The 26,060-nt window shown below is 35.1% G+C and overlaps 1 protein-coding gene across 2 annotated transcripts; it reads right to left on the bottom strand.

Annotated features, from left to right (window-relative positions):
* Nucleotides 1–172: 172 nt before the first annotated feature.
* On the bottom strand, nt 173–19,593 carry LOC149785276 (glucose-induced degradation protein 8 homolog). Of its 2 annotated transcripts, XM_089979148.1 has the most exons (6): nt 19,413–19,593; nt 15,079–15,165; nt 14,096–14,230; nt 7,816–8,012; nt 2,641–2,838; nt 173–1,571 (listed from the first exon to the last, which is right to left on the bottom strand). In XM_089979148.1, exons 3-6 carry the CDS (start codon nt 14,214–14,216, stop codon nt 1,386–1,388), a joined length of 702 nt encoding a protein of 233 aa, XP_089835274.1. In that variant the 5' UTR covers nt 14,217–14,230; nt 15,079–15,165; nt 19,413–19,593; the 3' UTR covers nt 173–1,385. The 2 variants fall into 2 exon arrangements, with proteins under 2 accessions (XP_089835274.1, XP_089835273.1); XM_089979147.1 differs by lacking the exon at nt 15,079–15,165 and having other exon boundaries at nt 19,413–19,592.
* Between the last annotated feature and the right edge of the window lie 6,467 nt (nt 19,594–26,060).

Below are 26,060 nucleotides of genomic sequence, written 5' to 3'. Positions count from 1 at the left end.
ATAAAGTATATTAAGTAATATACAGAAGTTCTTTTACTAAAACTAAGAGGTAATAGCAGATATCCTATTTTCAATAGTAAACATTCTATTAACCTTAGAAAAAACTTGAAGCTAAACAAGAAGATAGTTTGTCTATCACTAGATGGGGACAAAGTACAAGTAAAATAAAGAATGAAATAATATAAATTTACTTCATAAATTTCTCATTTATTATATTGTGTTGCAAACTGAGCATTTTATTTACAATGAAAATAAAATTAAAATTCCTTTTAATAATTATTAAGAATAATGGAGCGAACATTTATACTGTACAATTTCAAAAATAGAGGTATTCAGAAATGCCTGAAAGAAAACTGTACATAGGCTGCACCTAACCTGCAAAGCAAGCAAGATCTGTACATTACACTAATTTTAACACTGCTTACCTTGCAAGATGTGGCCATAAAATAAAACAAAAACATCCTGACAAGAATTGGATGTTTTCAACTGGCAAAGTATATGACATGCAAAACAAATGGAATTTTTTTTTTAATATAAAGAATTAACAGTGAAACTTTAAAAAAAAAACGTCATCTCTGATGGATGAATACAATACACTAAATTTTAATACACAAGAAGGCCAAGGCTTGCATATCGGGGTCATAATTAATGCACTGCTGTCTAATATGACTTTAGTATCAAGGTAAAAAAGTAGAGGGACCATATTGCAGAATGAAATATTTTGGGGAAATTAGCAAATAAAAATCTTCTAACCAAAATATCAATACATATTAGTAAATGACTGAAATTCCAAGGTCGAAGTATTTGTTGAAGAAAAAACGGTTTTGATTCATAATTATTCACTTCAAGCATGAAAACATTCCTTCCAGGGTTTTAGTAAATATAAGATGATGAAAAAAATAATATAAATCAACTCCCCGACCAAAAATCTTAACACAGATCTTTGGTTGTGACCTTGAACAAAAGGTCATAGACATTGTGAGGAATGACTTATTGTAGTTTTATAATGCCAAATATGATGAGAATCTGACTAGGAGTTTGTTCAATAAATTATTAAATGTATGCATTTACTGCAGGTGGAAACGTGAGTGCTGTGTCTTGCCACTGATGTGGGTTAAAAAAAAAAAGCATCAGCACACACTACAACATACAGTTCAACCTGTTGAAAAGCTGTTTAACCAAAACATCCCCACACGGAACACCACATTATCTATGTTACTGTATATGACAGATATCAAATGACGAAGCATTTTCAGGAACTATCTGTCACAGAAGTATCACGTGATGTTTCTTCATAGACACAATGTGGAGACTGTAATATGCATATACTCTTGCTGAAAGAACAGGTCTTTTCCTGTGATCTCATTGTCTGAATTCCTCAAAATTCATGATTTAGAAGTACCAGCATCTTCAATTGTGCCTATTGCCAAATCAGTCATTCTGGGATACTTTACTTTTGCCTTGTCCAGCTCTTCTTGAGACCACAACAATAGCTTTAGTAAATTTGCAAGTTTGGGAGTCGAGTCTGTAGAGTCCAATTCTAAAATCGCAGCATTTAATTCACTGGCAACCTGAAAAGTAAAATAAAGAAATTGACAAAATTTACCATCAATCATAAACTTTCAAACTAACATATGAAATAGTTTGAGTGTACTCTGCCATTATCTATATGGGTTTCGGTGGTTAAAACTGGAAATATTAAATTTGGATCTATTTTGGACGAAACAGACAAGGGCTAGGATAGGTCAATTTACCGCATATTTATACTTTGTATTTAACACAAACCAAGTAATTTAATGAAGTAAAATCATGGTTGCAAGCTGAGCTACCCAAAGGAAATGCATGTAAAAGTAACCCTTCCTTTACCTGTTCTCTAAAGTTGTATGCTAGCACAAAATAATCCAAATAATAAATATTTCACATCAAAGGTATATATTTCTAGGCATATTTTTATTGTTTAATTCTGAAAAAAATGTCCATGATTTAAGCTCCCATAACACTCTCATAACTCATTTTACTCTATATATATTGTGGCTGAATGTAGTTATTGTATACTCTTGCTTACAAGTCCAAATGCATAATGTGCAAGGAGATCTGGGTCTATGCAATTTTCTAGGAGTGTTCATTAGAACAAATAACAAAGACTCCAACATGCCAGACCAGGGTCTAAGTTGTTTGCAGTTGGACTTAATGTGTAAGCAAGTATATACGGTGATAACAATGTCGTATCACACAGCTTTTCTGAAAAGAAAAGTTGCCAGCACTGAAACCCAAAAATGACAGAGGGTTATATGCATTTTTCCATGCCATATCTATGCCCAAAAGCACAAACTTTTGGAACAAGTTTGTCACCACTTTCTGCAATAAATTCTTAATACCAACACTGCATTGTTCTAAATTATTTCACAGTTTATGGTGTTATATAATGTCTTTTTGTCACATACAAAACTTGTTGATAGATGAAATAAAACTGGTTGCATACAAGGATTAATTAATTTTCTTAATTTTGTACATAAAAAATAAAAAGAACTTTCTTTAATGTGTTCTCTGCTTTGACTAATGGCATGTATCATTTAATAAATTGTTTATCTAAATCCGATCTGTACAGCCACAATTTCTAATTAAGATGAATTTGCATACTTTTTGTCTCTGGGACAAGTGGAGAAGCTCTCCAAATGGAGATTTTTCTGGTTCTTCAAAGGCAAGTAGAGCCAATGTTCTCTCCAGCTCAGATAAAATTTCTGGATTTTCTTCTCCTCTCTCTGCCAGGTGTGTCTGGGCATAGTCAAGGGCACCTTCTATGTTCTTCTCTCTGATCAGCTCAATCAAATGCTGTTGCTGTGGAAATAGGAAGATAATTACCTTTGATGAATTCTCATTTCAAAAGAAATTTATGAAGTGACTCTAACAATGACTACTTTTGTAAGACTGGGGGGGGGGGGCAAATAATTGAAATTATTTCCCGAGTTTCATAAATTTTATTTGGAATGAGTAAAAAAATATACGTGTAAGATTATATCAAATAAAGAAAAATACTTATTTTATTGGACAAAGTCACAGAACAATGTAGCGAGGTGATCACTAGACCTTCCCAGAGTTATGGAATGATGCGATTTTTAATGCATACCAGTAAAGCTGTCAACTGGTACCTGGGTATTGGGTACCTGCCTGTTCATAATTACCCAGGTAATAAAATTAGCTGTAGGGTATCAGTATAGTTCTTGTTAAAAAAAACCCAAAAACATTTCACATTAAATTTTATATCTGGTGACATCAGGAGTAAGCAAAACAAAGAATAAAGAGTACAGTTTGAGGCTCGTGCCATGTGACCACTTGCTGCTGTGAATCTATACATCGTAGACCTGTCTACTGATCTTATAATTTTGATGTGAGCGACAATTTGTGAATGTTGTGTATAAATAATTAATCATTTTGTTTTGTGTCTGTATTCTCTTACTAATCCACATGGATTTAGCAGATTTGTGCAAATCCTGGTAAGTAGTAAAAATAAATGTAGGTTTTTCATACGGTTTTCTGTAATAATGGCATGTAATATATAGATTATTCTTTTTATGCTCAAATTCATTTTTTTGCCACTTATATTAGTAATAATTAAGCTTATACCTCTCAGAGGGTTGGCATGTATGAACTTAAAACAAGGCAGTTCAGGATCACATTTAATATAATTTCCTTTTGACTGGGTAACCAATCATGATGATTGATAATTACCCGGTTGACTTTTCCTAAAATTTTGACAGCTTTACATACTAGCCAACCCTTACAATTAACTGATAAGGTTTACTAAAACCTTAAATTACAGACCTGCCAAAAAATAGCACAACAAATAAGAAAAAATAATTGTTACAGTCAAATCCAGATAAGGTGACGCTTTACAGTTTCATATTTTGCATAGGGTTAGAATTTAAAGAAAAAGAATTTCTCTGGCTTTCTTCACTGGTTATACTGGCTATTTAAAAATGACCTTGTTTTTTTTTTTGGTATAGTTCAAAGAACTTTTCATTCCCTTTATTTTGGTGTATGATTGATGGGTGTAATATGGGTTATAGAGTATACAGCTTGGCCTTACTCCAGATGTGCACCTTTCAAAAAAGTGCTAGCTCCACTTTGTCATTTTCACTTCCTAAACTTAGAGGTAAATTTATATAAAAAAAGAGCTAATAACTTTTTTTTACATTTTATATATTTGGTAATTCATTCATTGCACATTCGGAAGCTGGTATTGTCTAGTCTGGCAAAATTCATTTTCCCTATTTTAATAACTGCTATGGATAGTGTACCTGAGACTAATTCAGGCTGATTTGTGGAGCACAAGGGAGCAGTCATTTTAGTTAGCAGTGTGATTAAATCATGTACAATTTCCAAAAGTACAATATCCAAAGAAATGTCAGCCAAATTACATTAAAGTAGCATATGTCATTCTCTCAAAAATTCATAATAACTGGCGAGTGCCCCCTAATGGCTTGTCCAGAATCATCCAGACCTGTATTTTCAAATTAGATTTGGTGGAGTTGGTCAGGGAGCCAAACTTAACTGTACAGGGGGCACCTTAGATGCTAGAAATGTCATTCAACAAGCAAGAACATGTTTAAGGCAAAAAAGGGCCAATCAGTCAATTAAAAGTCCAATCAGCATAGAAGCAGTATAAAAATAATGTTCACATACATGGTTCTGTTTGCAAAATATAAGCAGGAAAAGCAACAGTTCAATTTATTGGGCATCATCTTGTGTTGAACTGTGTATTGACCATGGCAGAAGAGATTACTATTGCCACCAAGTGAATTAAAGTACAAACCATTATGAATGAATCAAGATCTATCACACTGGTCTGGAACTGCAGTTTCTTAATCTTAAGTTCATTAAGGCTAAAGTGCTGTGTATCATCTTTTAGTTATCACAATGATGCTTTTGCAGCAACAAACAACATTTAAAATAAACAACGAAGATTAGTTACACCTATGCCTTTACTGACAAGGTCTTTCAGGGTTGGCAGGTCTGCTGATTTCATGAGGTGGTGTTATTATACATGCTTTATGAAGAAAAATTATCATAGGGTAATATTAACCACAATAACACGGCAGTCATGTGGCAGAGTTATTATAATGGACTCAAAGCTGAATTAGTGTACATTGCATGTAGACCAGGTAGAACAAAACTGCTATTATGCAAAGTTATGCACTATAACCCTGAAGATATTACTCCAATTATAATCATTGTGATCTCTACATCCCAAAATCTAAGTTTGTTTATTACCTGTTGTGCAAGTTATCCACAAAGTTTGGGCACAAAAGTTATTCAAGAACAAAAGTTATTCTGCAAAACAAACTTTTCTTTTGGCCAGTGACTCTGCCATTTAACCTTAAGACCCCAAAATCAATAGCCTTCTACAATTCCTTATGTGCAAGACCTCCACATACTTTGGTAAAAGTTTGTGGTCCAGCAATTGAAATTATGCATGGTGACTATGACCTTTGACCCTGACTGGAGGCCTTTTATGCAACATAAAATTATCCACATACTTTGCTGAAGGTATATTGTTGAAGACTGAAAATTGTATTCAGAAACCTATTTTCTTATTTCAGTCAATGACCCTTACCTTTTGACCTCCCAAATCAGTAGGTTTCTTCCTTACCCCAAGTGCAAGTCGGCCACAAAGTTTGTCCCAAGTCAGATATGTAAAACTATTATTTTTGTGCAGAAATCAAGCTGTTCTCTCCAAGACGGAACCTCACTTATGGACCAATAACTACATGTACTTCTTCCTTACAAGAGGTGCAAGCCATCGATAGAATCTGGTTCAGGTATGTTACATAATGATACTGTGCAGAAACCATTTTTTGAAAATGTTTTCAGTCAGTGACCTTAACCATTGACCTTTCTCCCCAAAATCGATATGCTTCTTCATTACCCCAAGTTAAGTCATCCACAAAATTTGTAACTGTATATGGTGGAGAACTTGAGTTAGTGGAAACTATTTTCTTTGTTCTATCAGTGACCTTGCTGTTTTAACTTTTTTATTCTGAAATTGATACAGTTATTCCTAACACCAAGTGCAAGCCATCCACAAAGTTTAGCAAATAAAGTGGTGGACAAATTAAATTAATGAGTGGAATCACAATTGGCAATGCATAGATGGACATATGGATGACTGCTGAACGGCAGCACAACATAATACTGAAATGGCCACTTTTTTTCTGCAAGGAAAAGAACTCTGCAAAGCCGCAAACTAGTGATTCTAAATAATCCTTATCAATTACATCCCTTGCTTTATTTTCACATGAAATTTGGGTTTGTAGTATGCCTTCTGTTTAAATTTCTCCCAATGCTATTGATTACATGTTAAACCAAAGATCAAAACACAATCAGCACTTATTAGGTTCTCATAGAAACGCTTGCAGACATAGCTGTGATGGTAGTTTGACACTTTTCACATTGGAATATCATAAGGCACATCGCAAATATGATTACCGAGAATCAAAACATGAAATACACCCGACAAAACATATTTAATTGGTATTTATTTCTTAAAGTGGATAAAAAATTTCATCCAATATTGTATTTTTTACTGTAATCAGAATTTTTATTGCAGCTCCCTCATTAAAAGATGCTAATTTCGTAAGGGTTTATTAAAATTTCCAGGCACTAACTGCAGTCTGACAATAAAACAAGCGATATATCAAAGTTTGTTACCAGCCTTGATCATGATTTTCTTCATGTTCAACAAATGGGGGCTAATTTTGTTGGTACTTTCAAGGAGGAATAATGGGATCCACTTCTAACCGTGTATTTTAAGTGGGTTTGTAACAATAGGTGTAACTGAGTTCTCCACTATCTGCCAAGACCAAACTTTATAAACAGCTTGCATCTTGAGTAAACAGAAACCTACTGACTTGGGGCTCAAACAGTCGAAGGTCAAGATCAAAAGGACTGAAGAACAAAAACTTTCTGCACAATAATTTGACTTGAATAAAAGATGCATATGTCCCAAATTGGAAAACCTGTTCACAAATCATGCTACTATAGACAAATATCCTGATTTATCCTAAAAATAAAAAACATAACAAACTGGTGGAAGTTGAAGCCATGTGAGAGTATTCTTGTCTTTTCTGGTAATTTTTAACATATCAGTTTCTGGCATTTAACTTTAGTTTTTTTTGGTCCTTCCCAATCCTTTCAGAAATTTGTGTCATATGATTAGTTTTGCAGTGTTATCTGACGAGCTTCATTTCACTTGATTTTGTTTTCTTTATGATGTTCTGTGTTGTTTGCTTTTTAAAAAAGATATTTCTACATCACTTGGGTTCATATGCAAACAATAATCAGTTGTTTCTGTAAACCTTTTGTGTGTCTTTACTTTTAAATGCGAGACAGTGATTGTAAGCCCATCACAATTACTGGAAAAGAAGCTTCTGCCAAAGCTGAAAAGAGCCAAGTATTTTGTAGGCCAATACAAATACAAAACACTGTGTACTGTAAATAATGTTATACAAATGTAATGTTCTTAAACGATCTCATCATTCTTCTGACTTCAACACGGAATTCTAATGTGCTGTGGTAAGAGTTCCAAATTTTTCGATTGAATCACAACACCCCCCCCCAATTTCCTAGGTTGGCAATGGGCATCTCTGGCTACACAGACCAAACTTTGTGGATGGTTGTTACATAAGACAAGGATAAAACTACTTAAGTTCATTCCTTGTCTAAACTTTGTTGATGGATTCCATCCAACATTCACTGATTTTGTCATTAAAAGGTGAATGCTAGAGAGATGCCAAGCAAGAAAGTCAGATATGTCACCTGTAAATGGAAGTAAAGGTATCTGTCATTGTCTAGCAGTTCTGGATGCAAGTCATTGACCAATGAGATTGCCTCCTGGATTCTTCCATTCTGGATTGCATCTCGGATCCGTATTCTGTCATCCAGTTCATCAGGGTTTATATCTGGCTGAATACCAGACTCCATTTTGAACTTCTCTGCTGCCTCCTTGAAGCCCTCTGAAAATGTAGTAGAATGAAATCAGATATTTCCATAATATCGTGAAACTTAACACTGTACCTCATCATTTCATTAACTATGACCAACAGCATTGGTACCAGCTACTGTGTGTTGGCAAGAGTTGTTGTCAATAGCCTGGTTTCTTTGGAGAGTGGTATCCACTGTCCCTCACTGTGGACACTCTCCCTTAAACATTAAGAGAATTAATACAAGGTATATGGTACATTCCACTTATGCATATCTGGCAACAACTTTTGGCATCATTTATCAATATTTTTCAGGTGCAGGGCAAATACTATCTTCAGTGCATTTGTGAAAAGCATAAAAACACTCACTGACAATGGAATGCATTAGTGAAAAGCATAAAAACGCTCATTGACAGTGCAATACATCAATAAAAAGCATAAAAACATATTCACACTCACTGACAGTGCCATGCATCAGTGAAAAGCATAAAAACACTGACACTGACTGTAATGCATTAGTGAAAAACATAAAAACACTCAATGACAGTGCAATGCATCAGTAAAAAGCATGAAAACAAAAACATTCACTGACAGTGCAATGCATCAGTGAAAAATAAGTATCTTGCATAAAAAAACACTCATGACAGGGAGCCATCAGGTGAGACTTTAGCATGATATAAAATGCACTGACAGGCAAACAGAACCTTGCCTGACAAGTGGTCTGGGGGTAACAAACATAATAATAATAATAATAATAATAATAATAATAATGAGGACTTTGTATACCACCTAATCTTTAGAAATTCTAAGCGCTTTACAACATTAGACAACACCTATAACATTAAAAAAAATCATATAATAATATGATTACAAAAAACAAAGACCATGAAATTAGAAAACATAAAAAACATGCTGAGAATATTTAAGGTAGGAAACATTATTAGGTCTTTAAGTTTGTTCTTGCAGTCGAAATAAGTGAATTTTGAGAACACTCTTGAATGGGATCACTGTGTCTTTGTGTCTAAGTTCAGTGAGCAATTCATTCCACATTGCTGGGCCCTGGTATGCAAAAGAATGTTGTCCATATGACTTCGTTTTTATAGTGGGAATAATGAGTATACGATTGTCAGAGGAGCACAAGTATCTTGCTGGTGTGTACACATGTGTGAAGTTGGATAGGTATGTTGGACTGGAGTCTGTCAGTGAAATGTAGCACAGAGAACAAATTTTGTGTATGAGTCTGGATTGAACGGATAGCCAGTGTAGGGTACAGAGCAGCGGGGAGGTACGCTCTGACTGTGGTATTCTAGGGATGATCCAAGCAGCTGTGTTTTGAACTTTCTGAAGTTTCTGGAGTAGATATTGAGATGAAACGGACAGAATTGAGTTATAATAGTCCAGTCTTGAAAATACTAATGAACACACAAGTGTTTTAGTGGCATCAACTGAAAGATATTTGCGAATGGAGCTGATGTGTCTCAGCTCAAGATATGCAGCCTTGCATATGTTCATGACATGTTGGTGCAATGTGAGAGTACTGTCCAGAGTAATACCTAGGTTTCATACTGATTGTGTGAATTTAATGTTGGTGTTGCTAATATTTATTGTTTGAGGTAAAGGATGTGAATGAGAAAGTCTTTGTGTTGTGATCAGAATGGCCTCAGTTTTATCATCATTCATCTGCAGCTTGTTACATGTCATCCATGATTTCACATCAGAAATGCACCTCTCTACACCTTGGATGGTAGCATCAACTTCAGTTGGGTGGCTAGATTTGTATATTTGGGTGTTGTCAGCGTACAATTGGTGAGACACTGGATGATCTATGACACTTGAGAGCAGGTCCAAGAACAGACCCCTGTGGAACACCACAACATAGATCAACTGGGCTGGAGTGTATTCCATTTGTGGACACAATTTGAGTGATTGCTTAATTCCATCTGAGAAAGTCAACAGCCAATGAATATTTTGGTTACTGTTAATGGAAACACTGATCTTAAAGAACTTAATAAGTCAGAAAATGACACTTGTATTTAGATCACGTCTGTATGTTTTTATTTTGTATGGTTTAAAACCATTTTTCAGCACAGAGGCATGGTGGCCAGTATATTTCCTTGAGAAAGTACCTGGGTTGAACCACTGAACCAAAGAAAGCTACTGGCAAACTTCCTTTCATACCCACAATGGTTAAGCCAATACTCAAATGTGTGTGGACAGAGGAGAGATGTGTGAGTGATCTGAAAAACTAAGCACCTTTGACCAAGAGCCATAAGGGGCTCCTAGTCAACTTCTGAAGTCATAATAACAAGAAAATATTAAGTGTGGATAATTCAAAGTTTCTGTTCAGTTAGTGTTGGTAAGCCTGAGCTTGCAGAATTCATTTAGTTACTACCATAAATGTGTCAGTCTGGGCTTGCTGGATATGTTTCCATCCAAGTAAAGTGTGACCACGCAATAACACAATTTTCTGGATCCATAGAACCCAACTGTGTTATAAGCAACCAAGTTAGTTATCTGAAGAAAATGAGGCATCTTCCCCAAAAATGCTTAGGGCATGGGGGTGCAATAAAAATAGGTGCAAATATACAGTCTTTCATTTCCACAGTTACCATCTTAAATATAAAATAAAACTTGATGACATTTTAAAATTTCAGGAACTACACAAGGTTTAGATTATATATTCAAATTCATATGCGATCTCCCAAAATGATAAAACTCTGCATATTATTTGTCATACTTTTAAGAAGATTTTTTTATTTCATGCGCAAGAAAAGACATACATGAAATTTCAGGAGTCATGCCACATTTGTCTTATATTCGAGTTTGTACATGATCTCTTCCCCGAAATGATAATAAACTTTTTACGTGTTATTTTTCATACTTTTAATAAACAAATATTTTTTCATTTACAAGACAAATATACATACAATTTCGGAAGCCATACCACAAACATGTTATATATCCAAATTCATGTTATATTTGTGTTATAACAGAGTAAGATATAGCCTGGTCATACTGTACTATTTTCTTGTGACACATCATTCAGTTAGGATATACATGCATAACAAGTTTTTTGACAGAATCTTAAACAGTTCTGTAAATGTGAAAGTACACACATTGTTTTGTATGCCACTAACTGCCTAGTCTTTATATCTATTTAGTCAAACCTGTCCATAGTTCTCACTCATGGAATAAGGCAAAACTGGCAGTTGCATACAGGTGTCATCATTGTACAGGTTCCCCTTTTAAAATTGATTTCTGAACAAATACCATGATTCAGATATCATTATTATTATTATTAGTAGTAGTAGTAGTAGTAGTAGCAGCAGCAATTAATACAATTGCTTTTTGTACACTGCACAACGAAATCACAAGTATGGGTGGGTGTTGTTCTCTGACAGTGTGACTGGAGTACAGCAAGTGCAATTGCAATATGAAATGCTTAAACATTTATTCAAATAATATGCCTTTTTCTAAACAATGCCTTGCTCATCAAATAAAAGAATTATTTAATTTGCATACTTAGAAGAGTCAATTCTGATATGTTCCAATGACTGCTTAAGGCAGAGTGAAAGTATTGCTTGGTTAGGAAACACTGTGCTACTGACTGCACAAGCAAACAAATTTCCATGAACATATGGAAGTGATTCAGGAGATTTGAACAACACAATTTTTAAGACTTGGAATATTCACAAATTACTGTAAATTTGTTTGAAATTATTTCAGATTTCTTGTGGATTTTTCTTCCTCTCCCTATATATCATAATGTGCATGCATTCATTACTTCAAGAACAGGACCACATCCTCACAAATTCTCCATAAAATGTAACAATCTTTTTCATTTTTTATTATTTCTTAAAAAATAGCCTTAATAAATTACATTTTCTCTTTTTCTTGATCACAAAACAAACTTTCATTCCAGAAAATAGCTAAATAAGTATGTACAAGCAATCATAACTAATGTTTTACAAAATTCAGAGTATTTGTTTCTTTGGCCAGCAACAAGAAAATGCTGGTGAATGACCAATAAGGATAATGATCAATAAGCATTCAAAATGTATATACAATGGTGAAAGTTGCAAAATTCCACAATATTATAAAGTTGGCCAGGGGTCAAGGGGGTATAACCCCCCCAGCTAAAAATTTTAATTAATTTATATATATTTTTGCAGAAAAATGTAACTGAACAATCCTAAATTCTAACTGTTTAATATTATGCAAACATCCTTGGAATGACTGATACATAAATTTCTCATAATAAATTTTGAAATAGCCACAAGTGCTTATTCTAAAAGGTTGATATTAAACAATTTCATTTTCATTCAGTCATTCAACAAGTAATATTGATTCAGTCTTAAATCTGTTAGCATGCACTGCTTTTGTATGTTTACTGTCTTTTTCATTTCAAAGTCATTCATCTGTTCTCACCATGAAAGTTGGTCAGCATATATACACTGTATGAAACTGCTGAAGTAGACAACATATCTTCCTCCATACGGGGCCATAGGTCTCAATAGGATTTTAAAACTAGTAGTCCAGGACTCCAATTTGGTAAAAGGAGTAGTCCCTCCAGCAAAAGCTGCAGTCCACTCCAAGAAGCATATTGTGCATATCTAAGTGGCTGAATGTCCTGATGAAAAGAATCACTGACATATTGCTCGTGTTTGTCCAACAGAATTAGACTGACTTTGGTCAATCCAAGGAAAGGTCTTATTCCAAACACTAAGCCAGGCTACTGTACCATTCAAACTATCAGCTCTAGCAACTTTAGCACTCTTATGATCTCAGTACAATCTTTGCCAATTTGCAGTTTAACTCCAGAATACGCATCCAAATTTGCAATTGGCATTTTGTCTAAGTCTTGATTTTGAGGTCACATGCACTACTTATTTGGCTACACTTGGAAACGGACACAACGATGAAATGTACTCTTATAAAGACCATATGTACAACTCTGGATATTTCTGCCTCTGAGGTCAGTACCTGTAAATATCAGCACATTTTCCCACCACTGAGCAGCTAGTCGATGTATCTGAACTTGCCACCCAGCTTTTGCGTCATGTTCTTTGGATGTATTTTTATAACAAAAACATGCACATCTAGGGGTCTGTCACTGTAAATATCAACACAGCCAAAATAATCAACTGATCAAGACAATTTTCCCCACTCAGGAGGGGTTAAAGCAGGACTGGCAAGCCTTTTAAATTTCCTGTTTAAGGGATTTTCTGGGTCCCAGAAAGAATTTTTTCCTGTCAAAATACGCATGATAAAGTGTTTCTGAGACCTCTGAGGACCAACAGTCAGAATAAGTAGACAGTTACACTCTGAAGTTTCTACTCAGGAAAAAGGAATGTGCTGTTCTTTTAGCCATTTACAATTGTAACCATACTGAATTGGAGAGAAAGAAAAACTTACATGCAGTTACTGTCTGCAAATTTAGCATGTGCAAAATTCCAATCATCCTGACCAACAACTAAGCAACAAAGATAATGCAACAAATAATTTTTAAAAAAAAATCTTTCTATGAAGCAAAACAAAAAATAATGGTAGATGATATACATAGAGGTATAGAATCAGCCACGGTGACTCACTCAAATAATTCAATGCCCTCTATCAGCTATTGTTTCAATGAGGCAAATGTAGGAATTGAAAAGTAGTGGAATATAACGAATGAGTTACTCAGGTTTCCATAGAGGGCACTGAATTATGGAGTGAAGTATGAACTTTGTGACTCAGCAGAACACACACGAGAAGCCTCGAGTAAACTGAATACCGCATGAAAACTTCCATTTGCTTGCTCAACAGTAAATCATAAGTTTAATATTTAGTATCCCACAGCATTGATTTTTGTCCTACTAAACACTTTCCAACCACTTTAACCCCCCACCCCCACCCCCAAAACCTCAATGGATTTGTATGATTTGGTAGATCAACATGAATTTTCATCACACAACAAAAGAAATTTCACCCATGTAGCTAGACTTGGCTTCAGTAGGCTATGAAAATGTGAATGTTCTACACCTCTTTGGGATGGCAACATGTTATCTTCACTGAGCTACAAAATGTTATTGGAATGCCTTAATAATGGGAATTACAGTCTGAAAAAGACCAACTACCTGTCACAAGATAATTCATGATGAGTTTATTCATGTCAGCTCGTGTGATGTGCACACTCTGAAGTTTCCCCATCCACTCAACTTTGCTGATCTCCTCAGGCTTCTCCATACCAAAATTCATAATAGCCAGAGAACCTGAAGAAGAAAAAGAAATAAGTTGTTACTTTTGAAGTTGTCAGTAAACTAGTGATAAATTTTAAAATATGCTTGTCTCTTTAACCTTCTTATTCTTGCATTCCTTTCTAGTGTCTTGGCTGAGGGTTGTGTCTACCAGACTTTCGTAAATTTTTTTGCAAGCTGTTTACCTGACTTTTTAAATTCAAGGCCTGTCCTTGTTTACAAATTTGTGCAATTTTTCCAGTGAAATGACCCCCATCCTGGGCATTTTATGGCCTAATGTCAAGTGAAATTAGTGTATATAGGATGAGGTAAACAAAATTATTCATTCTTGTCTTAAGTTCAGTCTGTGGAATCATTTATTGCTGTCTTCAGATATAATTTGAGAGGAATCATTTTTTTAAGTTATTCATTTGAACTACAAAGTGCTCATATCTTTTTGGATGTAACAATACTTTGGGATTATTGTGAATTCATTAAAATAAATTCTGGATTATAACATTGCTATAAATCAAGACTACTGGTACATCAGCTCATTCAAGACTAGTGGTACATCAGCACATTCAAGATTAATTGTAATTTAATTCACAATATAGTAAATTTATCTTAAAATTTCTTTTCGAAACTTAACAAAATAAATTATTTGTTAATTTTACTAAATTTGTTGGTTTTGCTTTCTTTCTGTTACACTGTTTATGGCCACAAAGTCATAACGGATTATACAATCTAACTTTCTCTGAAGATACACTATGACTTTTTTCTTGTTACAGTCAAGATGGATTTAAAAGATAAATATTTGGTTTGGTTTATTACTTTCAACATGTATTTATAATTTGTAAAAAAAAATGAATTTGTGTAATAATTACCTGCTACTAATACACTGCTTTCCTTTTCCAGGACTCTAGTCCCCAGTCCAAGGTAATTATTCCCTCATTTAATTAGTATTGGAGGGCCTGAATTGAAAAGAACATTATCCCAGTCTGACTCCTTAGTTGCAGCCAATATTTGGAATACCATCTGCTTTTGACTTGAACCTCGAGTACAGGTCATCAGAGGAGGGTGGGAAGGGGAGGGGTAATTTTTGCAATAGTACCAGGTAGGTAATACACAATTAGAATTAGTTTTACAACCTCCAACAATACTACAGTGCAATGGCAGTGCTCAAAGATAACAGGTTTCACACACAGGCCCAACGACTTTAAAAAAAATGACAAGCCATGACTCAAATTCCACAAGCACCGACTCCAATTTCCATATGCCCGAACTTGCCCCTTTTTTAATATTATTTGTCATGTGACATTGCAATTGTCAAACGTCAAATATAAAAAGATAACAGATGCTTCCCGATAAGGTCACTAGCAGACGATATTCTGCCCATTTTAACTGGATGAAGGGCAACCTGGCAGTTTCTCCTATATGCGATCACTAAAATTTATCATTTTTAACAAGGCATACAGCAGCAAAGTCTGACAATCATAATGATAGGATTGCTAATTCCTTAAAACTGATTTCCAGAAACAAATGGGGGGGGATGTCCCTTTATCCTATAGGAATTAAAACAGAACATAGGGAGGGAGAAATGTTGATCTAATTGATTCACCTCCCTGGTTAGGAGAGTACAACCTTACTGACCATCAGGATTAAATGGTAACATAGGAATGGGAGAGGAGATCAACCTGTTCAATGTCCCCAAACCAATAATTAAACCCTGATAACTGGTTTTTGAAGCCTTGTGACTCGTACCTGGTCACCAGACAAAGACCAGTTCACCGACAAAGATATGATGGATAACGTCATATCAGATTTACTCAAATAATATTGCTGCTATTCCCTCTCAGGAAGCTGTGATTTGCCAATCTCGTTTACTGGGACACTGACCTTGAGAGGACACTGCTCAACCCTAAGTTCTTAGTTGTTTTTCCTCCCTTGGGAGGAGTCAATTATCAACCCCATAATTGTAATGAGGGCATCACAATGAGCATGTAAGACCCTTTGCCCTAGGATGATCTCCAAATCAGAAAATGTATTATGATCTTGCCCCTCACATCCAGTGGCCTTCCCCAACACAAGGGACGTGAATAGAGGTTGCCGTCTTCCTCTTGTATATGCAATGACTTTCTGCTAAGTCCACAGCTGTCAGACTGAAGTTAAAAAATGGACAGCTGTCCATGTATGTATGTTCTTACAATACTTGCCCTAGCACCAGAAAAATGAAGAGATGCAATTTAATGAAGCACCACCTGCCAAAATATTCTAAACTTTGCCAACAGAACAGACCTAACACTCAAATAATGTAATGACTGAAAAGTCAAACAACAAAATTAATACACAAAGGTAGGTGAAATGCCCAAACTATGTTTTATTATGTATTTTTAATTTGTATTATTTGTTGGCTTTTCTTGATGATTATGTTATATACATGTGTATTTTGTACTTAACCTTGTCCAAAATCAAGTTCACTGTGTACCTGACAAGGGACATTTATTTTCTCAACATAATACATACCTAATATTTCTCTGTGAGTATGAATTAAATATTCAGATCATTTTCAGTGGTGGCAAATATGTTCATTTAGGTCTAGAAAATCAGATTTCAACTTCTGTTATGTTCATGTTTTCGTTTGGGTGGATATATTTATTTAAATTATCATTCAATTGTGATACAAAGTACGCATCAATAATATTCTTGGTCTTTAATCTGGAATTACAGTGAAATAAGACAAGGATATTTTGGATTATATTATTGTGATTCATCAAAAGATTGTGAGCACATCATCACAATTCATGCCACTGGCATATTAGCACATTAGAGACTACAGGCACATCAACACATTTAATGTTTGAATTTAATTGGAATAGTGCTAGTGAAAATAGAAGCTAAGTGTCTTTCCCATAGACAAATTGAAGCAACCAACCTTGTAATAAAAAGTATGACACCCTACTAAAAGCTATGTTCCCCCAACCATCATAAAGCTTTCCCCAAAGGACACTTTATATACATCTCATGCTCAAAAGGGCACCATGTTTCGTCATGAATTGCTGAAGTTGCTCTTTTTTTTATCATTATCATTATTATTTTACAAATTAGGAAATTATGAGGGTAGCTAACTTGTTAAGTTTAAAAAGAATGCTATATTTCATATGTATCCACCAAAATAGTTGCAGAAGTGAAGTCCTTAAATGGTCTTACTTAGCAGTGATTTTTTTTTCTTCTTCATCTTACCTTAGCAGAAGATACATGTACATTTAACAGTAATGCTTTAACTCATTAAAACTTGCCACCACAATAACACATCATACTTTACATCCCTCATCTCCCAAGTGCATGATAGTTTACCTTGCTTGCTTTGGAGTGGCAGCATTAGTCTATACCTATATCCTGCAGCAGTTATTGGTTGATTTCAGGCCATTTCTTCATTATGCATGCAGTTTAACCAACCAGATTTTAACTTGCATATAGGAAACATTGCAGCACAACAGGCCAAAAAATGTCACTTTAATAGTGCCAGAAATAACGGAATTATTTATTTTTGAAAATAATGCAAAACGATGAGAATTGGTCACTGGGAGTAGAAAGTTACCTTATAGACTCTGACAGAGAACTTTCAAGATCTTATGTTTGGGAAAATTAATTTAGTTAGCACATGTCGTAATAATTCCAAGTTTGTTCAAAGTGCTTTATTAGTTTTTAAATGTTCAGTGGAGAATTCTAGTGAAGAAAGGCATATAATGGGCAAGAAAACTATTCCTGTCTGTTTGCCATTTTCTTGTGAGGTTAAAGGTTACAAGAGGCATGAAAAGTGGAATTGCTGTATACATAAAATAGAATTATTTCATGCGTTGAAGGTCTAAATTATTCAGTGTGAATTCATAATGGATTTTATTGACTACTAATGACACGAGAAGCAAACTGGAAAGTAAATCATTTAGTTTTACCTTTATGCCAGAGTTTTATTTAGGCATGTTGCATGAATTTTATACCATTATATACATAATTTTACAGAGAACTTATGTGACAAATCTTGACTTAACTGAAGGAATACAAAGCAAAAAATAACTAATTTATTGCAAGTAAAAAGGGTCAGCAAGTCAAGTGATGTCAGTGATTCTATGGGACACTGGCACTGGTATGCATGCTGTGGGAGAATACCTAGCTGTTAGCCTTAGGGGTTAATGAGTTAAAATAAACAGGCATACAAGAATAATCATTAATTACAGCTACTATAGGTGACATATAAGAACATTTTATTAATTTTATTACTTGCCAGAAAATGACCCAATTGTTTTGATTGATGATGAACTGAAATTTCACAAACAGGTGACTACAGCAGCTAAGAAACTCAATAGTGTTTTGAGGGAGATCAAATAAACTGTAATCCATCTTAATGGGGCCACACTAGCTAAGCTCCCCTCAGTAATGGTCAGACCAATCTTAGAGAATGGGAACCATGTCTGCTCCCCAAGGTTCAATATGTATATGGACAGGACAGCAATAAGATTAGTTAAACTCATGGTGCATATCAAGAAAATACCAAAATTGTTTAATGGGATGATAAGGATCCTGAATGAAATGATGTTATCTGAACACTTTCTTTGATATTAATAAATTTTTATTTCTTTCGTTAAAGAAACACTTCAACTTAATTCAATTTTGGCATTCCTGGCTTGCATCACATTCCAGCTAATTGAAATGAAGGTCAACAAAACTTGAAAACATGTCCATTTGCTTCTGTCAGAATCTGAATTTATTAGACCCCCCCCCAAAAAACCCCCCCCCCCAAAAAATATGTAAAAGTCCGTCTATAGCAATATGACTTGAATTTATAGAAAAATATCAATTTGGGCAGCCATATTCCTGAAAATCTGACTTCTCGTTCCAATGTTAATCAAACTCGAAGCACGCCACACAGCACCGTTATTAAGGCACTAAGACGTCGACCCAAGAACAAAAATAGCTGGGGTAGGCGTCTTACATTGTACGAGTACTCCAACCTCTACCGCTCAGGGGCTCGTTACAAAGAAAAATAATAGTATCCGTCAGTGTTATATTGTTACAGGTTGGACCCCCATCCCAGCTCTATATCCATTGACAGATACTCTTAATTTTCTTTGCAACGAGCCCCCGTGCTCCATCGCACCCTCAGCCCCCCCACCCCCGATAATCAATTATTCAATTTGATGTTTAGACATTTCATACTTACTCATAAATAAATCAAACTACCAGATTCTGGTGTGCATTTGTGATCACTCTGAAAAGTCGAATAGGAATTTACATCTCTAAACTTTGAATATTCTAAGTAAATAAGTTCTGCTACAATGAAAATTCGACTTTCTTTCATTCACTTTTGCTCACCGGAAATTTTCTTGCACATGCGCGCACACCTGCTTCCTATTCTAACCCAACATAACGTTAATAGTTTAGGTCTAGTGGTGTAATTTCGCAATATTGCACTTACGGAACGACCATGTTTATATTTACAGAAACTGAAGGTGCTAAGTAATTAGTTACTTTACTCATCTAGATTTTAATACACAACCGGTCACTCTCGGAAAGCATCGTGACAACGCCTCGGCAGAGACAAAATGGCTGATGTTGTGTGATTCCCAATCATCGGATCATGAAAATCATTCAGTGTATTTAATCATTATGGTTATTCATGGACGGTTGAAAGAAACCAGCTATGGCAGAAAGGTAAATAAATAAGATCTTCTGATATTTAGTGTTTTACATGCGTAAATAAAAGCCTTTTATCGAATTTTGTTCCAGGATAAATTGACATGTCAAAATTCGATTTTGACATGATAATGATGGTTGTTCCATTCGCAAATGTGGTTTGCAGAATTCTGCATCTTCTTATTTTAAATAATTTTTATTGCAGTGTTTATATGATTTAAGATACATGAGGATAAATTTAGTTATCTAAATCATGCATTTGTAATTATCATTGTGAAAATTCCGTGCCCTTTTTACTGTAATTACTCGAAAATTCTCCCCTCTGCAGTCCAAAACTCATTAAGTGTATTAGATAATAAAAGACAGCATAACATTTAGCGTTCCAGAATAAGATTTGTTGTGAAAGACGAACTGCAAGAGATGTTATAGGAGCACAGCTAGGTTACAGAACTGTATGTGTCGCGTCGTGATCAGGTGCTGTCACTTTACTCTGTTTGGGACCCCAGGAAACAGTCAGGTTAGAAATGATAAATTGATGATTGAAGTGACTAAGTGTTGTGCATTTTTTTTGGTATATCCTTGATGCGTTTCGTTTTTAAATTGGTAGGAGGGTACAAACAGATTATAGGGTGTACTATTGCTTTGATTCTGTACCAGGCTATGGAAAATCATGGGGGGTGGGGGTGGGAATCCCCATCCCCCATGTCCTGCAAACATTCACTTTAACATGAGTAATTTTTCTCAGTAACCATTAACAGAAAACTAAGACCATTGACTTAGCCTTTATATCTAGACTTGTTTCCTTGAAACCCATTCTTGAATTGATTTATGCAACAATATTGTATCAAATCATTGCAATCTTACCTTTCAAAATCTCTTTGACATTGATCCTGAAGATAAAATCCATGAGAGGGGTAGGTTTCCCAGTTTGAAGTAAGCCTTGGTGCTATCATATGGTGCACAGTTAACTTTATTTAAAAGAAAACAGAATTAAGTTAGAACTAATTGGTGCTGTCAAGGACTACATGAGAACTTGCATAAGGAAGAACTCACCTTGTGAGAAATCGCACCATGGAGAAGCTGCCCTGACATATCTTGAGAAGTTGCCCAGATTGTTTGGAGAAGATACCCCAGATTGACTGGAGAGATATGCCACTTTTATGCACAATGATGTTATTTCTTTAAACATTGGATCACTTGTTATTTTTGGTGGAAAATCCAATTTGTATCAAGGCTGAGGGAAAATCTTTTAATTTAGGTATGTAATATTTATAAAATGTTCCAAAAAATACTCCAGATTTCTATTCTAAATGCATATGTACATGTGATTTCTCTCAGCATGTAGACCCACCCCTTGACCTTGAACCTGTAACCCAGAAAAACCTAATTAATATTTATCTTTTAAAATCATCCAGATAAATAAATTATTTAAAAGATGTACATTTTTACCTTAAAACGATACAGCATCTTAATCCAAGTTTATAATTTTGCAAGAGGTTGTCCCACACTTACTTTATTGCTTGCTAATCAACTTGTCAACTTGCTGCTCAAGCGAGATTGTCAATAAATTCCCAGGTGTATATTCTGCTTCACTATGCATTTGACATTGGGGTGCTGATGCACATAAGTGAAGTTAGTGGAAAACAGATGGGGTGAAGCCTTCAGATAATTCCTACTTATTTCAGTTATTCTAACCCAGGTTTGTTTCTTTTAAAAAGGGTATTCAATAAGAGACAAAGATTAAATTCCATTGAAATAATGGGGTTCATTTAAAGTAATTAATTAAATATATTGTTACAATGAAAGGTCTGTCTTTGATGGATGGAGACAAAATTTGTGAGGAAAATTTGGAAACTTCAAAATTATCTGATATATGGTCTAATAAATGGGGCAGCGCTGAATTTCTTACCAGACAGCTGATTATAGAAATACTATAGAAAAAGAAGAGGGGGGTTATATTAGAATTTCAGTGTGAATGTTAATCACGGTGAATTATAATCTCAATTAGTTAATAGAAGAATTCAAAAGGCAATATAATAGAGTGGTAACCACAATGGGGCGACATACACAAATTAGTATCAATGATCTTTGGGGCTGCTTCTCCATATGTCTCCCACCACCATGGGGCAACTTCTCCCGACATCTGGGATGACTTATCCAATGGGTGAGTTTTCCCAAGGCTAGTTCTCCATTGGGGGAGTTCTCCACTATTCCTCTCAGGTACACATGCTTCCAGGTCAAATATGCATGAAATTTTCAGAGGATACACTTCAGTGTAATGCATCCCTGTGAAGCACCTTGTTTCCCCTGTGACACTCCCCTTTATATATTTTTGGTCAGCCATGGCCAGTATGTGAGACAGCTAATGGCTAGACTTAGGTAAACAGATATGAAGCCAGTTTACCTGAGTAACTTAATTCATTGAATCAGATGTTCTGCTTTCATTGTAATTATAGGAGACATATGAATACTTACTGCTTGGTGTTAAAGGTGACCCAGACCACACTGCCCCCCACCCCCCACCCCCCCGGGCCCATTCTTAAAAGATGGATTTTCCAATAGGTTGGTGTATGTCTCTGATTTCAAATGATTATAAAGTAAATCAATACAATATGTGTGCACAAATTCTTCAGGAGTGGGTTTAAAATAAATGATCACAAACAGTCTAGATTTCATTATCTCTCTTTTAAAAATCTAGCTGTTTCCAGACCTTTTCTTACCTATCATTTATATGTCCAAATACTTCTCTATGTCTGCTTATGCTCATCTAACCGTATCTGCATTCAAACTCTTTCCATCTACATGTATATATTTTTTGTATATCATTAACTATCGGCATATTGTTTTAAGGTGCCAACAAAGATGAAAATATCCCATTTTGTCTCATTGTTTCACTCATGTTGGGTTATTATTAGGGAAAGCTCAGATTTTCAAAGGGCAAGTTAAGTTTTCCAGACAGCTTCATAATTTAACAGCATAAGTTACTTACCCATTGCAATTGTGCAGCTTGATGATATTTAGTATAAAAAAACCACCATTCTTTAGAAATACATCCATTCACAGAGTGGAGAATTGTCTCTATGATGCAATCTACTTGTGTAGACATGCATAGAATGGTCATATGTTACTGCATTAGCAATCTCCCTTCAGCAGTTATTTTTAAAGAAAAATTCTCAGTGTTACAGTGTCCATTTTGTGCTTAAAAATTCTTTGCCAGTAACTTTCTGTCCCTGTTAGAACTAAAGTTCTTTAAGAGACACAAGAGTTACCTTGTGTATCCCACCCTTTTGTAGTTTGGGTACTCCATTGTAAATTATGCAACTAGGTACTTGTAAGTTCTTAAAAGTATATAACAATAACAGCAACAAGTGGAATGCAATGGCTTTTCAAGACCTGCTGGAAGATCATTAACATCAATCCTTCACAACTGCTCCAGGCCCATTGCAATCAACTAGGAAGCATGTAAATGTAAATCACCCTCAAGGTTCAGCAACCAAGTTTATCAAACAGATGCAGCCCCAGTCCATTATGTAACCTCAAACTAGCTAGACATCCTCCTAGTCACTAGGGTTCATGCTGTACACATAGATGCTGCAGATCCCCAGAGAGGAATTTATGGAAACCACCTTCCTTTCTACTAAAAGAGGGGAGGGGCAGCCCTAAAGACACAAAATTTCTCCTGATGTGTATCCCTCTCCTCGACATTCCCATTGGTGCTTGTCTAGGCCTCATTTCAGAGGCTTGGTTGAGCATTACTGATGATGGTTAGGTCCTTTATATTGCGTGAGGTTTCCCTAAACAGTTTCGTGAATAGCCTCCTGTATCAAGGACCCCAATGTTCTTTCACCAGTCCAGTCTGGTGAAATTTAGGAAGGAGGTGCAACCCATTTGCTGAAAGGGACAGTTGAGAGGATCCTACACTGTCACACAAAAGCAGTACTAAGATTCTGTATTGTTAGTTTGATTTAAACTGAATAATTCAGTATTAATTATCAAATAGCTGTATTTGTTGTTTTTTTGTTGTTTTGTTTTACAATCACAAATGGTCACATTAGACCATCCTAGATACATGTAGGTTGACATGTAAACTTGTATAGTGGCTCTCTTCTCATTTGTTTTCTTTGCCATTGTTAATTTAATGCATGAATTGATAACCCAAAAGGACAACAGCAGCTTTGTTTTGTTTGCCATTGTAGCAAGAATAAACAGTGGACTGAGATAGTGAACAGTGTTTATTTTATAGAGTTAGCAATTTGATGAGTGATACTGGGTGATCACAGGCCTCTCCATCATTTGGCATAAAAGAAGAACTTGTGAATTCAATACAGCTACTATAAACTTCATTTATCGATTTATTGTCTTTCATTCCTTGCATCAATCATATCACATAAGCAGTGATATAGAGGGCCCTATATTGTTTGAAATATACCATGGTTTTGCTGAAAGCTGCTTACATAAGAAAACTCCCAAAAATGTAATATTTGTTGATATGTCAGCGATATCTTATTTTCACTAGTAATGTTGTAAAACAATTAAGTTGCATTGTTTAAACTGAATTAGGAAAGTAGACTTGTCTGGCATCAGCAGTAACTGCAAATGGAAGTCATACTTTGGACTTGGAGATACATGTAATTGACAGGGTTGGCTACTATGTTGTTTCTCAGTGCAAGGCACTGGACATACTTCTGTGTAATAAACCTGAACAAATCAACATTTCAGTGACCCACAGTACACCACCTTCCATGGCTACAGATCTTTCCTAACAATAAGTTAACTAAATAATCCAGATATTAACGTGACATTAAAGAAAAGGGAGTGGGGAAGGAGAGGGAGATTTGATTTTGGATATTGAGGTCTGTGTGGTGTCTTGAACATAGTATAATATTAAAAACAAAACAAGAAAGTGGAAGTGTGCTACACGTCTGCAACATGATGCCCCAGTGCTAGGCATCACTATAAACTGCCACACTGCAGATATCGTAGCGATAATACTGAAAAATTGTTAAAGCTATGTTACAAATCAAAATCACACGCACAAAGTGGAAGTGAGAAAATTAGGATGGTGAGATTATTCTCCTCCTATGTTGGAAAAAGAAATCACAAAACATGTGAGAAACGAGAGAAGGATCGAGATTTTAGAGTCATGAGAATTTCTAACATTATTATTTTACGAAAAATATAATTCAGATAAATTACCAACAATTATCAAAATTCTGTTGTTAATTGCTGCATTATAATTGGGGCTGTAGCTCTCTAAGTCATATGGCTGCCCAGGTCATATGGTTTCATGTAATATAAATGATACCTTTCTGCAAAAAAGTAATAAAACCAGATATAGAAACTTGCCAAATATTATTCAGAGAAATTACTTTGCTTTTTTTTCTTCTCAATAACCAAGCTGTATTATTTGGGGTGTTGTGCCTTCTTTGTTGAAAATAAAACTCGCTGAACATTTGAGATTGAAGTTTAATTATTGTGCACACCAATACACACATTAGACAGAGACATAGGTAGATAGAGAGATTAGTGTTGGAATTAGGACATTTTCTCATGTTATTCATTTCAGCAAAAAAATTCAGTTGAATTTATGTATGCACAGTTTTGAAATTCTGCTGAGTTGTGAAATGCCAGGCTATACAAGTTATGCAAGTACTTTACAATAGTGTTGACATGGGCTACATCCTTGATTTCTTTAGAACATCGACTGAAGGCGAGTCTTCTTGTTGCACTAGGATTTTTTGAAAGCTCTGGTTTGTAGAAAAATAGACATTAAACCGTCAGCTGAAAAAAAGTTATATTGTCTTGAAAGAAATAGAAAATCCTTGTTAGAAAAAATCTCATCCTCCCCCTTCGAATCGTATATTTGATTCCTCACATTGGTTTTTCCGTCTGTTTCATTATTTGTAAAGAGCATTTGTTGTCATTTGGAATTTTACCTTCCATATCTTAGAGAATTGCTTTTCCTTTGCAGCAATGGGATACATTCATGCTGTTGAAAATATGTAAAAGACAGTGTGTGTCTCAAGTAGGTGTGCAAGTTATTTAATATTTCATCATATTTCTTTGAATAAAATAAAAATGTAAAATTTGTTCAAGTGAAGTGTCAGAGATCTACTCTCCACTGATAATGATGTAAAATTCTTAAGCTACATTATTTAAACTGAACTGGGAATGC

This window comes from Sinohyriopsis cumingii, chromosome 13 (assembly GCF_028554795.1).
Source record: "Sinohyriopsis cumingii isolate HCF-2022 chromosome 13, ASM2855479v2, whole genome shotgun sequence".
Lineage (NCBI taxonomy): Eukaryota > Metazoa > Mollusca > Bivalvia > Unionida > Unionidae > Sinohyriopsis > Sinohyriopsis cumingii.
Note: the sequence above shows the minus strand (reverse complement) of the source record. Positions and strands in the feature narration are given on the sequence as shown.